Source organism: Eretmochelys imbricata, chromosome 17, assembly GCF_965152235.1.
Source record: "Eretmochelys imbricata isolate rEreImb1 chromosome 17, rEreImb1.hap1, whole genome shotgun sequence".
In the NCBI taxonomy this organism is placed as follows: Eukaryota; Metazoa; Chordata; order Testudines; family Cheloniidae; genus Eretmochelys; species Eretmochelys imbricata.
Window position 1 is genome coordinate 16,116,081 of NC_135588.1, and position 14,332 is coordinate 16,130,412.

Genomic DNA, 14,332 nt, shown 5'->3' on the forward strand with positions numbered 1-14,332 from the left:
TTTGTGCATAACGCAGTCATCCCCAAAAAGAAAATTTTACAATACTCCATATTTACTCTATAGAGCTTAATCACATAGCCAGCATTTTACATCTCTTATGGTTCGTTAAATTTTAAAACGCTTACATTTGTCTTTTACAAGATGTGGGGAGCAATCAGAAAGGACTACAGGTAACTTAACTCTCAACATACTAGGTCTTACAGCAGCTTAGTTGCTTAAGTGTCCATAACTGGTTCTAAGTGAATTAAAGGGCATCATCCAGCAGTCCTCATGTAAAACTCTCACATAAGTCCATGGGAGTTTTGCCTGCATTAGGACTGCAAGACTGGACCCTTCTCTTACATAAACCGTGTGATACCCTGATAAAACATACACTCTCTACTTTGAAATAATGGAACAAAATATAAGAAAAGGCTCAATTTAAATTTGTTCCTCATCCACACACTGAGATACTGACCATTTCATAGTCCATTTTATTAATGACAGGTTTCAGAGTAGTAGCCGTGTTAGTCTGTATTCGCAAAAAGAAAAGGAGGACTTGTGGCACCTTAGAGACTAACAAATATATTTGAGCATAAGCTTTCGTGAGCTACAGCTCCAATGAAGTGAGCTGTAGCTCATTTTATTAATGCATACTAACGGTCAGGTGAACGAGTTCATCTTTTATTTATTTATGAAAAACATATGAATTGAGATAGATATCATAGGAAAAATTAGTTCAAATATACAGATAGTATTGTCCAATCAGCCATTAAGGAGAAAGAACCAAAAATCATTAATTTTTTTCCCAAAAACAGAAAATCAATGAACTACTGTAGGTATTTTTCTTCATCGCAAAAGCTGAGATGCATCCAGGCACAGTACAATTCTACTTTACTGGGAAATGTAGATGGCCTCTAAATTCCTGTTGATTTTTTTAAAATCTTAATTAATCCCTGTCATTTTTTCAGCATTGCTGCCTCAAATTTAATCCTTATAATATATAACCAGCCTTTCCAAATCTACAGTCACTCTTTGCTTTAAGTCAATTCACAGAACTGCTGAAAAAGTAGACATTTCTATCTAAAAGTACAAAAAGGGTTTGTATAGAAGGTACTTCTCTTATACAATTATATTACACAGCTCAGGACAGTCCCAGCAAGCTCTTCTCCAGACTGCATGCTTCTGACTAGATAGAAAAAAAGTACAAAGGTGAAGTTAGTTTCATTGCAGCTATGTATCCTATTGTACATACTAGTACTTGAGAAATTCATGTATATCTCTTCAAGTCCTCATTTAGGCTATGATTCGTGAAAGTACCAAATCACATGCTTTTCTGAATAAGAATGGGCTTAAGTATGTGCTTGAGTGTTCTCTTAACCCAGGCATTTCACTTGATGTAAATTCTCTGTTGAATCCATTAGGTGGGCACAATTGTAAAATAGCAAGAGTGACAAAGAAACAGAGACCAAATTCTGCAGCCCTTACTCAGACAAAACTCCCACAAACTTCAATGGGAATTTAAACCAGATGATGTGTGTAGAATTTGGTTAATAGAAGTTACAACAGGCCTTTAAACATCTGTTCGGTTAAGTCCATCTCCCTGAAAAGAAAGGATTATTCCCAACATTTTCTAATGCTTTGTCTAGTCTATCTTAAATATTTCAAACAATGGAATTTCTACCATTGAAATACTACTTGACCAACCAACAGATCTCAGCCGTGGAAAATTTTAATTGATATCCAATCTCAAATTATCAACTTTGTGATGAATATAGTCAATAGCATTTTCTTACTTTTAGAAAGGGAGATCATAGCATGACTGTATTAGACAAATACAACCCGTCTTTATGTCAATCAAGTTGACAGATGTTACAAAAGTACCAAAGCTCAAAACTAAAAAAAGCTTGGTTGAGAGCTTTTTAATAAATTCAGACTTGGAAAAATAAGTGCAGCTGTAATAATTCTTAATATTTAGCATTTTTTCTGAATGGTTTATAACAAAGTAAATCCTTAAAAGTAAATTATAACTCTGCATATTTTTATTTGTTGGGATAACACCATAACTAGTACCGTTTCAACTGCCACCAGAATTCTGTTATGAGAACTAGAAATGGAAAAACTAGCTCAAATAAAATAAGATTTACCCTGAATCTTTGTCCCAAAACTTGAACTGAGATTTTTCTGAGGTTAAAAGAAAGTAAGAAACAAAACTTTTAAAATGAACAGCAATCACATTTTTTTTTTTTAATCAAAGCTAATTATTGTACCATGTGTTTCTCAAATTCAGGCAATATTAAAATGAAGAAGAAATACCATGCTTAATTACAATTTAAGGCTATACCAACAACAACATCCTTTGCACCCAAGCATGTCAAAACTCTTTACAAACATTAATGAATTAAGTCTTAGATCGACTTAGGTATGTAATCATAATTCATTTTTATTTATAGGTAGTACTATGGCACTCATCAAACTAGTATTTGAATGCCTCACAAGCTTTAATTAAGCCGGACAGTACCTGGGTGAGCCACAGACAAACAAAAGGACTTGCATAAAGTCACAGGCCAAAGCAATGACAGAGCCAGTAAGAAAGCGCTACTCTCCTGACATCCAGCCTTGTGCCTTAGCCATATGACGTGCATTCCCTACAAAGAGGTGTAAAACACTATTCCCTAATAACTATTAATTTTGACAGATACTAAATTATTTTACCCTAATATTGATAAGGTCTACCACGTTGGATCTGGCTCCTGTTTTATTTGAGAACTTTCTTCTGTTTCTGCTATGTCTGTTGAAAAAGAAACAAGAATTCTTTCTACAAAAGTTTCATTAATATCAATGACAGTATTGCACAGGAAAAGTCAATAACTGCTGAGTGAATATTAAGAAAATATCCATGTATCTTTTAAAATTCAAATCATGAAAATGATTAAATAGCAAAATGGCACTCAAAATGGTGCACTTCTATGGAAAATATTTTTTTCTCTGGTGATGGCAACATTCAGTCATGTGAATTGTGGGAAAAACTGCTTTGAATAAAGACAGACATCATTTAGGATATAAGTCATCACTCAAATGCACACCTACGCAAAGTCATGACTTATTAAGAACAACAATTCATAAACTTCATTGTAAAACAAAATCTGAGTAACAAATTTTTACTGCAGAGTAAATTTCATATAGTGGCTGTATGATTATCATGCAAACCAACACTTCATGCAGAACCAGGAAGGGAACCAAAAGAGAATGACTTGTGTTTTGATTAAACACTACTTTATCTTTTTACTTTTATTAGAAGTGATGCAACCTTACTCAAAATCCCCAAAAAATAAATAGTTTTTATAATAACTGACAGCAGTCACTTACCTTCTACAGATACTTCTATTTGGCTTGGTTCAGCTGGCTCTTAAATTAAAAAATATATAATAAAATTAATAAACATGTAGTTTAAACAATGTGCATAAGATAAATATTACAGCAAGTCTTGGGAAAGCTCGTGAATATTCTCTCCTATGACCACTTTCAAATATTGTGTCCAAGATACAACAACTGTGACCTGCTGAAGATAATTAAAAAGTAAAATCTGATGTAGTAAAATAAATGATCTGGAGAAAGGGGTAAACAGTGAGGTGGCAAAGTTTGCAGATGATACTAAACTGCTCAAGATAGTTAAGACTAAAGCAGACTGTGAAGAACTTCAAAAAGATCTCACAAAACTAAGTGATTGGGCAACAAAATGGCAAATGAAATTTAATGTGGATAAATGTAGGGGGAAAACACCTTTCTTTATACAGAAGAGCATACACTCTTTCAAAGTAAAATCTGGAATATCAACATCATCAGTCTTTGCATTCCTAGAATACAGCCTATTATCGGGCAACAATTTCATTAGTTAGCAAGCCCTATAATCTGACTCCTATCACCCTTCAAAAAGCGATTTATTACACCTCTATATTCACCTTGTACTACTGGTGCCGGTGCTGGTGCTGGAGCAGGAGCCGGTGTTGGTGCCTTGGCTGGTGTTTCTGATTCAGTTTTCTCCATCAACTCTGAGAGAATAAATACAGTCAATTGTTTAGGTTTAAAAAGAAAAGGCCCCTCAAACTGTCAAATGGCATCTATATTTTATTATATGTTCCACCCGGTGAACCTGTTGCATAAACAAGTTATATTCACAGTAACTGAATAATATACCCTCTTCTGCTCAATAGAAGTGTTTTCCACTTCTCTTCCCTCAGAACCTAAAGATTCATTATAATCCCCTGAGCTAACATCACCCTTTATAATGCTAAAAAAGACTGGTTTTCAAAGGATAGTATAAAATGAATGGCAAGACCACTAACATTATTGAAGCAATAGACAAATCTCTCTGTATCTAGACACCTCAGACTGCCTTGACCATTGAGGACGTGATGGCAGACATTTGTATGGGAAAGAAATAGGACCTCATCTTATTATCAATCTCCTTCCAGTGGTGGAAGAAAATCAAGCGTCTATCAGCTGCTCTCAATTGCCAATGATGTGTTATGCTATTGACTCCTGCAGTTCTATGTAGCAGTGGACAGGGTTGCTCTTAAGTGGGTCCTTTCTTCCCCTCATACATTTCTCTGGAGCCCCTGCCAGGAATTGCTCTTCCGAATGGAGGGCTCTCTTTCGGACGGTGACACAGGATATATGGGGCCAATGGGAGAGACAGTGAGAAGATCCTGAAGGCACTCTAGTCAGTAGAGCACACTGACACTTCCAGCTGATATAATTGAGCATCTTACCCAGTGTAAAGGGGGTACTCAGCAATGGATGAGAGCTGGCTGACTGAGGCTCAATCTGGGTAAGAGAGAAGTAATGCTGGTAGGGGTTTGCCCTCCGAATCTGTAGTATATCAATGGCTCAGCACCTGACAAGGAATGCTGTGCTACCAGAGGTACTGTTTTTCAAATGAGGCTTAAAACCAAGGTCATGACTATTTTAGATAACTGAAAACACCTGGGCATTTTTCACAATATTTGGGTGTCCTGGCCCAAGTCCTAATTGGTAATTACATTCTGTCTCCCTAAATTCTCACCTGAACACAATTTTTCACTCCAATTTTTCCTTTGTGTGGCTATTGAAAAGCTTCTGCATGTCAACTGCTATTGAAATGCAGCCACACCTGAGGTGAAGAGAATCTTGTATGAGTCTAACTGGGCAAGTTCTAAACTAGCGCTGAGCTCATGTGGTTTTGTAAGTCATAGAATCTCAGGGTTGGAAGGGACCTCAGGAGGTCATCTAGTCCAACCCCCTGCTCAAAGCAGGACCAATCCCCAATTTCTGCCCCAGATCCGTAAATGGCCCGCTCAAGGATTGAACTCACAACCCTGAGTTTAGCAGGCCAATGCTCAAACCACTGAGCTATCCCTCCCCCCGCCAAGGTCCTTCCATAAATAAACCAAGCATGTTTACATTTCCTGACTAAGTACTAAGGAAATAAGTTATCCATATTTAGCAGTTAATGCTCTGGACCTTCTGCCACCCTGGGATAATGCTACAATAATCTAGCATGCCCTGTGGAGTGATACATTGAACAGAATTCAAAGTGACAAAAAATGGAATACTTACGGTTGTTAATCACAAGTCCTGGAAATGGTCTGTTAAAAAAACAAAACAAAAAAATAGGAATACTTAATGCTTTTAAGATCACTTTTACTGTACAATCTCTCTCTTTTATGGAGGGCCTCACCTGAGGGTTCAGAACAGAGCACAGTAAAAGGAGTGACTGCAATAGTCTCGCATAGTTCCCCCCTGGAGCAGAGAGGTTTATCCAGCAGACTGTGTCAATTTTACATCGATAAGAAGGTGCAAGTTCTTCCTTCAACCAGTTGCTAAGAGAATCAAATCTTCACTTGGGCCCAAATACTGCATGTTCTTATATTGATCAAGACTCACGAGCTCAAAAACAATCTTGATTAAGAGCTGCAAAATTTGGACCTCTCTAAATTGACTTTTTAGAAACTCCTTGCTAGCTAACAGAACTGCTGGATTTGATCGCTTGCAAACCCAAATAGAATCTAAGTGTTTATGTTTTCACTTTCTTGACTCATCATCTGTACAGATTCGAAAATCTCATTTATTCCACAGTATAAGCAAAACCATTTATCTCTTGATTAAACTAACTTCCAGGGTAATCATCATATTTTATCAAAAGACAGTACCTGAACTGATTTTAAGAGGGACACATTCTCAAGAATGTTAGGCAAAACAGCAACTGAAAATCTTAAACTTCAGGAATCCAATCATGTACTCACGACTTTTAAAACATAGTCATGCTGATCTGGAAATTTAAACTACTACAGATATACAATTTACTGTTAAGAACAAACAAGCTTGTGGATCTACGAATTCTGTTGTGCAAAGGAAAGAATTCTCAATCTAACAGCCTTGACAGCAAGGTCCATAACTGTTTGAATAGCGATAAGCTGTACCATAGGAGCAGGTTTCAATTGGTGTGTTAGAAATCACTTACAAGTCAATTTTCAGAGAGGTAGCCGTGTTAGTCTGTATCAGCAAAAACAACGAGGAGTCCTTGTCGCACCTTAGAGACTAACATGTTTATTTGGGCATAAGCTTTCGTGTTAGTCTGTAAGGTGCCACAGGGACTCCTCGTTGTTTTTACGAGTCAATGTAATCAATGTTCCTATGTATGCTTACTCCCAAGAATTTTCATGTTAATGCTGTGCACCCTCAATTATTTGAATTTAAAATAACCTCAACTGCTTGTTATTCAAAACAGAGTCGATGCCTCCCCACATTTATTATATTGAAGATTCCCTCAATTTTCTGAAACACTGATTTTTCCAAAAGTATTGGCTATTCTCATGACATCTGGATAATCATGGTTACATTATATAACCAATGACAGTAAAATGACACAGTCACATACCGAATAACAGTAAATTTTATAAATTCTGCTGATTCCAAAATCCTTCTCATGGAGCTGATTTCCAGATAACTGGGAGCTTTAAATGCCACTCCAGGAGGCATTCCATCCACCACCACACAGCCAGGGTTTATGGTGATTTTTCTGTATGGGACTTTCACAGGGAAATTCATACCGATTGCTTCACCTAAATAAGAGACGCTGTGATTTGAACTGTGACCCAAGTCTACAAATCTCAGTTTACAAATACTCAGGGCAGTAAGAAAATCAAGTGATGTGAAAACAAGCATTTAAAATAATCTCAAGTGCTATAACCTTAAAATGCACTTGCCATTTAAACATTACATTGAGTAATTTTCAAATGAACTGTGTTACAAGCTACACTCATGAAGGTTACGGTTCACGATAGTCACTAGTATCCAACTATCACAGTTCAATATATAAAGGACTAAAATTTAGGTTTTATAAAAATTAAAAAAAAGAATACTCAGACATTTTAATGAAGGGAAAAAGTGTTTCCTCTCACAATGAAAGCAACACAGCCCATTGCTAGTGAAGAACCAACAAAAAGAAACTAAGTAGGCGAATTTCATCATCCAATCTGAACACAGTATAAAAAATAAAGAAAAACTGAACAGTGAAAGGGTAAATAAGACTTAAAAAATTCTTTCCACTTTAACATTTTAAGGTGTTAACTGATCAGGACTGTGTAGCTTTAAGCAAATTTTGGGTTTAAAAGTAAAATATTTATTAATCTATAATCACAGGAATTTCTTGGTTTAAAAAACACAAAACAATTTAGCCCTCAAACTAGATTTCTGTGGAAGCTGGGGCATATAATTACAGATTAAAAAATTACATATTGGTTATATATATAGTGCAAAAACATCAACTGTAATGGATATTATATACTATAGGTTATACTTATTTAAAACCAAAATGTAAATCACTGGTTATTTTCAAAGCTATTTCAAATCAGAAATAAAAAAAATTACCAAACTTCCTGCTGAAGAGATCATTTACTTGTTCTCTCAGTTGTCGAGCCTTTTCTACTTTTGATAATCTTTCACTTTCGTCATCTGAAAGAAATTGTCAGTGTCAGGATTTAGCAGGTGATTTTCCTCTTTAACTAGTGCAGTACTGACTGCACGAGTGCTTATTTAAAACAAGAATAGATGTTTGCTTTATTAAGCATTTAGTAATCAGAACAAAAATAGGCCTTTTCAGTGTTTTTTTTTTGGTTATAGCAGTAATGGAGGATTTTGTAAATATGCGAACTGTAAAAAGTTGCAGTTTTAAATAAGCCTGAAAATGATTTCAAAATATTTACAGGACAATGTTAGATTTATTAAAAGGAGAAAATTTATTGAATAAACCCATTATTTACAATCATGACTTATTTTAAGTAAATGAAGTGACAGTGTAAGACTGGGGACTGAAATCCTCTATTTAGCCACAGTGGAAGCTTTCCCACACTACCTAATCAGCGTAATTTATCCCTGAGCTAAAGTGACCACTTCTGGGGAAAAGAATCTCCATGATAATTTAATCCTAATTCTGTCTACTGAGACTGCCAACAAAGTTGCAAATTAACGCTTAATTTAGCATGTGATGGGGCGGGGGTGGTGCAGATGTGACCACCTGCAAATAGGAACTGAACTGAGATTCATTTTTCTGCAGATTTTACTTAGTACACAATCATAAAAGTTTAAAAAACCATCAATGTGACAACAGTGCAGACAAAGGCCACTTAAAAGAGCTATTAAGTGATACTCTTTGTAGACTGTACTATATATAAGACAGGATGAGCCAAAGGGCAAATCAGGATGGGGGGGGGGCAAGTGGTAACATTAGGCAAAGAGCTCCTGCCATGAAGAATGAGAGCTGTAAACAGTAAGCAGCAGTAAAATCAGAGCACCCACCTACCTGGTATAGTCACTTGAATGATGTTAAGATCTTCAACCCCTGCGGCTGTGTTCACCACTGGCTTTGTTGTGGTGCTTGTTGTATTTGATGTATTGGATGAACTGGTTTTTCCTTAAACAGAAACAGGAATTTGAAGTATGAGCAAAATGGCTGAAGATGGGCTAACACCTTTCCAGCATAAAAAAAAGGAAACATTGGGGGAGAAACAGATTTGCAGTAAAAAAAAATGCAATTTCCAAAAGGACTTAGTATAAATGACTAAGTCCCTTGACTGTCAATGACACTTAGGCTCGGAAGTGCTTAAGTCATGACTGAAAATGGGACTTCACTTCTAAAAGTTTACCCTTCAACTATTTCTTACAACTAACCAAAGTCGAGAGAAAGGGTTAATGTATGTTACAAGGGCCTCTTTTTCCTTGCCTAGCAGGTTTTCCGATGACATGTTATTTTTAAAAAAGAGTGTGTGGATATTTTCATGTTTTGGTCAAAGCAATAAACTAGAGCACTCAACACTAGTAAACAATATTGATCAAAAGAACAAATAGTGGAATATTAAATTCTCACCCACACAGGAAATCTTTTATCGCTGACTTTAATGGAGCTATGCCTACAACAACTGAGGATCTGGTCCAGTATGTTTCGTTCCTGATCCTGCTCTCACCGACACTACCTTTACACTGGTGTAACTTCACTAACTTCAGTGGAGTAACCGGGGTGGGCAAACTTTTTGACCTGAGAGCCACACTGGGGTCGCGAAACAGTATGGCGGGCCGGGGAGGGAAGGCTGGGCCTCCCCAAACAGCCTGGCCCCAACCCCCTATCCGCCTCCTCCCACTTCCCACACCCGGACTGGCCCCCTAAGAACTCCCGACCCATCCAACCCCCCCTACTCCTTGTCCCCTGACCGCCCCCTCCCCTAACCATCCCCCCAGGACCCCATACCCTATCCACCCCGCCCCACCCCGGCTCCCTGTCCCATCTGCCCCACTCCCAATCCACACCCCCGCCCCCTGGGACCCCCAACCCATTCATCCCTCCCCCACTCCTTGTCCCCTGACCGCACCCTTCCAGGACCCCCGTCCCTAACTGCCCCCCCAGGACCTTACCCCCTATCCATCACACCTGCTCCCTGTGCCCTCCCAACACCCTGGGACCCCACCCCCATCCAACACCTCCTGCTCCCTGTCTCCTGACCGCACTCCCCACCCCCCCCGAACCTCTACCCCATCCAACCGCCCCCTGTCCCCTGACTGCCCCCAGGATCTCCTGCCCTCCCTCCCTCCCCTTACCATGCTGATCAGAGCAGCAGGACAGGGTTATTTGAAAGCCTGGGACGTGGGTGGGCTCAAGCCACGCTGCCGGCGTGGCTGCGGAGGAGAAGGGACGGGGGCGAGCCCCCACTAGCCGGGAGCTCAGGGGCTGGGCAGGACGGTCCCGCGGGCCAGTTGTGGCCCGCGGGCCATAGTTTGCCCACCCCTGGAGTAACCTCTGATTTAAACCACTGAGAGTAGCATCAGGTCCAATGAATACACCTAGAAAACCAACTTCTTCTATGGAATACCTGCTCCAGGTCACAATTTGGGAGTACAGTACGAGCCATTAACCAGTACCTCAATCCTTTTCATTGGATTGACACATGGACTTTTACAGCTCCCTGCATTTTGCTCCCTTGTCAAAGCTGCATTACAAGTTGGAGTCGGAGCAAAGTGGCTCCTCAGACCTTGGAGGGTGCACTCCAGCACTGTAAAGCTTTACCTGACCCACAGCCTCCTACTGCTTTGAAGGAGGCATTGTAACAGCCAGTGCAAAGGGATCTGAGTCTTTAGATTATACAAAGCTAACTAAAAGAACAGGAGTACTTGTGGCACCTTACAGACTAACAGGTCTCTAAGGTGCCACAAGTACTCCTGTTCTTTTTGCGGATACAGACTAACACGGCTGCTACTCTGAAACAAAGCTGACTGATAAACAAAAAAGCCATTACTGAAGCTGCATTGCTGAATTGAGGAACTAGACAGAAGTCAAGAAAATATAATAGCTTTACAGCTCCTCAGAGTAGGGACATATCTTTATCATAGAAGTATACCAGTGGCACCATAGTTAAGGCTGTGTCTTGATTTCTACTTGGATAAGACTTTCCAGTAAATATACCGTGTAGTTTTCAGGAATTGGTTTACACTGGGCAACATTCCTGAAGTTTGAAAGCAGCCCAAGACAGATCACCATCCAAACTCCTTAGCTGTCATAAAACTTACTCTGGGGACTTTTAGCAGAGCTTTCCTTAATCGCTGCCTCGAACATCTCAGGCCTGCAGATGAACAGATTTGAACATTTCATATAGAACAGTAAAATTACACTCAATCCATCATTTCCATCCAACAACAAAGGAAATACTAGCTGTCAAAACTGAGTGGTCAGGACAGGGAGAGCAAAGTTAGTATAATAATGCTAGCCAGGATGTTACACATAAAGTTAACAAGACGACTGATCATTTTGGTTTTCTACCTTCACCACAGTATAGCTGTCAAATCCCCAATATCAGTGTTTTTACTCTAAAGATCAGGGATCGGCACCACCATGTTGCAAGACGGACACTTGACAAAATTCTGAAAATTGGAGTTTGTGTCATCCATCAGAAGTTTGATTTAACATCCTTACTCCTTGCTGCAGTGTTGGTGACCTTTTAGCTACAAATGACTTAACTGCAAAGCCTGCAGCTCCCACTAAAGGGGAAATGCAAAGTCAACATTAAAATCGAAATAAGCCCAGAACTGTGTGCTACTCCCCATTAAGCAGGCTTTGAAGAGCATTCAGCATAGAAAAATATTAACATATCCTTCTCCAGATCTGAAAAATCCTCTGACGTTTCCCGGTTTGCTAGACATTTCAGTATATATACACTAGTGTGGTTAATGGAGGAATCTAGCACTCTTCAGGGCTTAATCTTTGTTTTTTAAGCTTTGCAGCTCATTTCCATTGACACACACAGTTCTCTTACTTTTTTATGATAAATTTTATCTTAGATTTGTTTCGCAGGATCTTCTCCAATCTTGGAATGCCAAAAGTAGATGGTCGGCGGAATGGCACCCCCTCAGGTAGTCCTTCCACGTAGAAATCCTCTGGATAGGATTCAAATAACGCAAATGGGACCTTGACAGGATCTTTAAGCCCCAGAGCTTCCCCTGAAATGAAAGAGAGCATTAAAATTAGAAAACTAGTATTTTATCCTGAAGAAGGGAGTTAGGTTTCCAACACTGCTGGTGGGCAGAAAGTGGGCCATGCTCCTCCGATACCTTCCACATACATGCAAGGGGGAAATCTCAAGTCTGCAGTAAATCAAGCAGGCGCCTCTTCCTGAGAGAGTGTTTGAGTCCCTAACAGCACAGCTCCTCTTGCAGCCATGTTGTCTGGCTGAGCAACAAGGAGTACATAGCAATATGGAACTAATGGGTTTCTGGTGGACCACAGGATGTCTGTGGATTTTTGAAGCCAAACCCCTGCACCACTCCTCCGTTCCCAGCCTTACGTGGAAAACTTAGGGGGAATCCGATCATTTGGAATTTTCAATCTGCGATGTGAGAATCAATCTCCTGGGAGATAACAGGGCCCAGAGTCTGCAAGGCTATTAGAGCCTTTCAAAATCTGTGTACGAACAGCACCATCAGACACAACGCACACGCCTAACCAAGTTATCTCATCAAGCTCTAAAAGATACATCTTAAAAAAGGTTGACATGCTTACCACATTTTTCATTAAAAAGATTTTCAACTTTTTGTTTTAGGTCAGTAATTTTGGCATTCCAAGCCTCTGTCAGGAAATCAGAAGAGTTAGATTAGCATTTGTATACTTGTATTGAGCAAAAAAATCTGTCTAGGAACTGTGTATTTATATATATATATTTTTAAACATTTACATCAATTGTTTACCGACTACTATGAAGTCAAAAATGAACAAAATGGCTATCACACACTAAAGAGCATTGAACCATTCCCTTTTAATCCTAACTCATAACCACTACTAAGACTCTTCTCCTTGAAGCTTTACAAATGATCTCAGTTAATGAATGAACCAAAGAGTCAACTGTAATGAATTCAACAGTGATATATTACAGTTCTCAGAGGCACACAGAATAATCTGAGCTAGCACCCAAACTTTGAAAAGGCCAGACAGACATGGTATTTCCTTGAGAAATGTTATCTCGATACTAGTTTCGTGAAAGGATAGATATTTATCACAAATCAATACTAACCCTTCTAACTCCATTCTAAACTTTATTACTAAGCAAAAGGAACGGTTTTTGTGTTTTACGTTTTGTGACTATCGTGTTGATAACCCTGCACAGGGCAAACCCACAACAGGGAGGAAAAGTTAAAACTCCTTCACATGACTGCCCCAAATATGTCTTCTAAAAGCAGGGAACCATGGTCAGAGACCTGCTCTCTGATGATTACTGTGAGCTGCAGATAGCCTAATCTTCTGAGTTCTGTGATCACCTATCCCGATAAATGCTTTTTGAATTTGCATGTAACTCAGTCATCAAATGCAGAAAGAAGATATCACTGTTAAAAAAACCTCTCTACTATTATCAAATCTCAAAAACTTCCAAATATCAAAATTAACAAAGGCTATCAAGACAGATTAAAACCCACAATATTTACCAAAAGAAAACTCTCTTCCTCGTGGCTTGAAGCCCATATTGGATCCATTGGTTTGAGAATTAGTTCGAACATCTGTTGTTTGTGGTTTATTAGGACCTGCAGAAATGAACACACACTTTATAACATTTAAGAGCGAGACAGAGCATACAAGTAACCATCTTGTGAGAGAAACAAAAATGATGAAATATGGCAACTGATTATAAGTAAAACAACTGAGTCAACAGTGGAACAAAAATGCTGTTTAGAAGTGCTTTAAGGATTGTGGAATTAAAACATAACATACTTTAGCACCATTTAGTCATTGTCCACCCTTCTGTATTATTTTCCTTAAAACAAGTTCTCATTTCTCTCTTTGGAATGAAGGATCCAAATGTATTGTGAAACAATCTTTGACAGAGCCATCGTTCTGTCTATAATTTATGTTAATCAGAAATGAAAAATAGAACTGGTATTGTGAAGTTAAATTGAGTTTTCTACACAGGACCATTTTTTTAAAATAATATAATTGTATTGTGGATGAAAGGTCTTCTGCAGTTACTATTACAAGTTACTTTAATAAGAATATTCCCTAAAGGGAGATTTCCTACCTTCTTCAACAGTCACCTCAATCTCTGGAACCTTTGAATTGCTTGCAGGACTTCTTGCTCTCTTTGAGCTCTTTGGACTCAATGCTACAAATCAACAATACTGTTATTCTTCAGGAATGGACATACTGCACAGATCCCAAAAGACAGTATTTGGAAACATCCCACAAACAAAATAATCTGACATATAATGTGTATTGTTTAATGGTGTGCTTTATAAAATCAAAACAATGCAGGTAAGACCACAAACTTTAAAAAGTGAATTTATT

General features: G+C 38.6%; 1 protein-coding gene across 5 annotated transcripts in view; it reads right to left on the minus strand.

The window, feature by feature from the left end:
* Positions 1–642: 642 nt before the first annotated feature.
* The window catches only part of GTF2I (general transcription factor IIi), a 75,990-nt gene continuing 62,300 nt past the window's right edge, over positions 643–14,332 (minus strand). For 4 of the 5 annotated variants that reach the window (XM_077836772.1, XM_077836770.1, XM_077836771.1 and 1 more), the window contains 13 exons: positions 14,067–14,150; positions 13,480–13,575; positions 12,563–12,628; positions 11,820–12,003; positions 11,077–11,129; positions 8,822–8,932; positions 7,891–7,974; positions 6,899–7,082; positions 5,578–5,606; positions 3,942–4,031; positions 3,349–3,387; positions 2,695–2,770; positions 643–1,168 (listed from right to left, as the gene is read on the minus strand). In XM_077836772.1, coding sequence (XP_077692898.1) covers positions 2,712–2,770; positions 3,349–3,387; positions 3,942–4,031; positions 5,578–5,606; positions 6,899–7,082; positions 7,891–7,974; positions 8,822–8,932; positions 11,077–11,129; positions 11,820–12,003; positions 12,563–12,628; positions 13,480–13,575; positions 14,067–14,150 — 1,079 coding nt within the window. In that variant the 3' untranslated portion in view covers positions 643–1,168; positions 2,695–2,711. Of the gene's footprint in view, positions 1,169–2,126; positions 2,164–2,694; positions 2,771–3,348; positions 3,388–3,941; positions 4,032–5,577; positions 5,607–6,898; positions 7,083–7,890; positions 7,975–8,821; positions 8,933–11,076; positions 11,130–11,819; positions 12,004–12,562; positions 12,629–13,479; positions 13,576–14,066; positions 14,151–14,332 lie in introns of all 5 variants that reach the window. The other variant, XR_013348281.1, reaches the window with a different exon arrangement.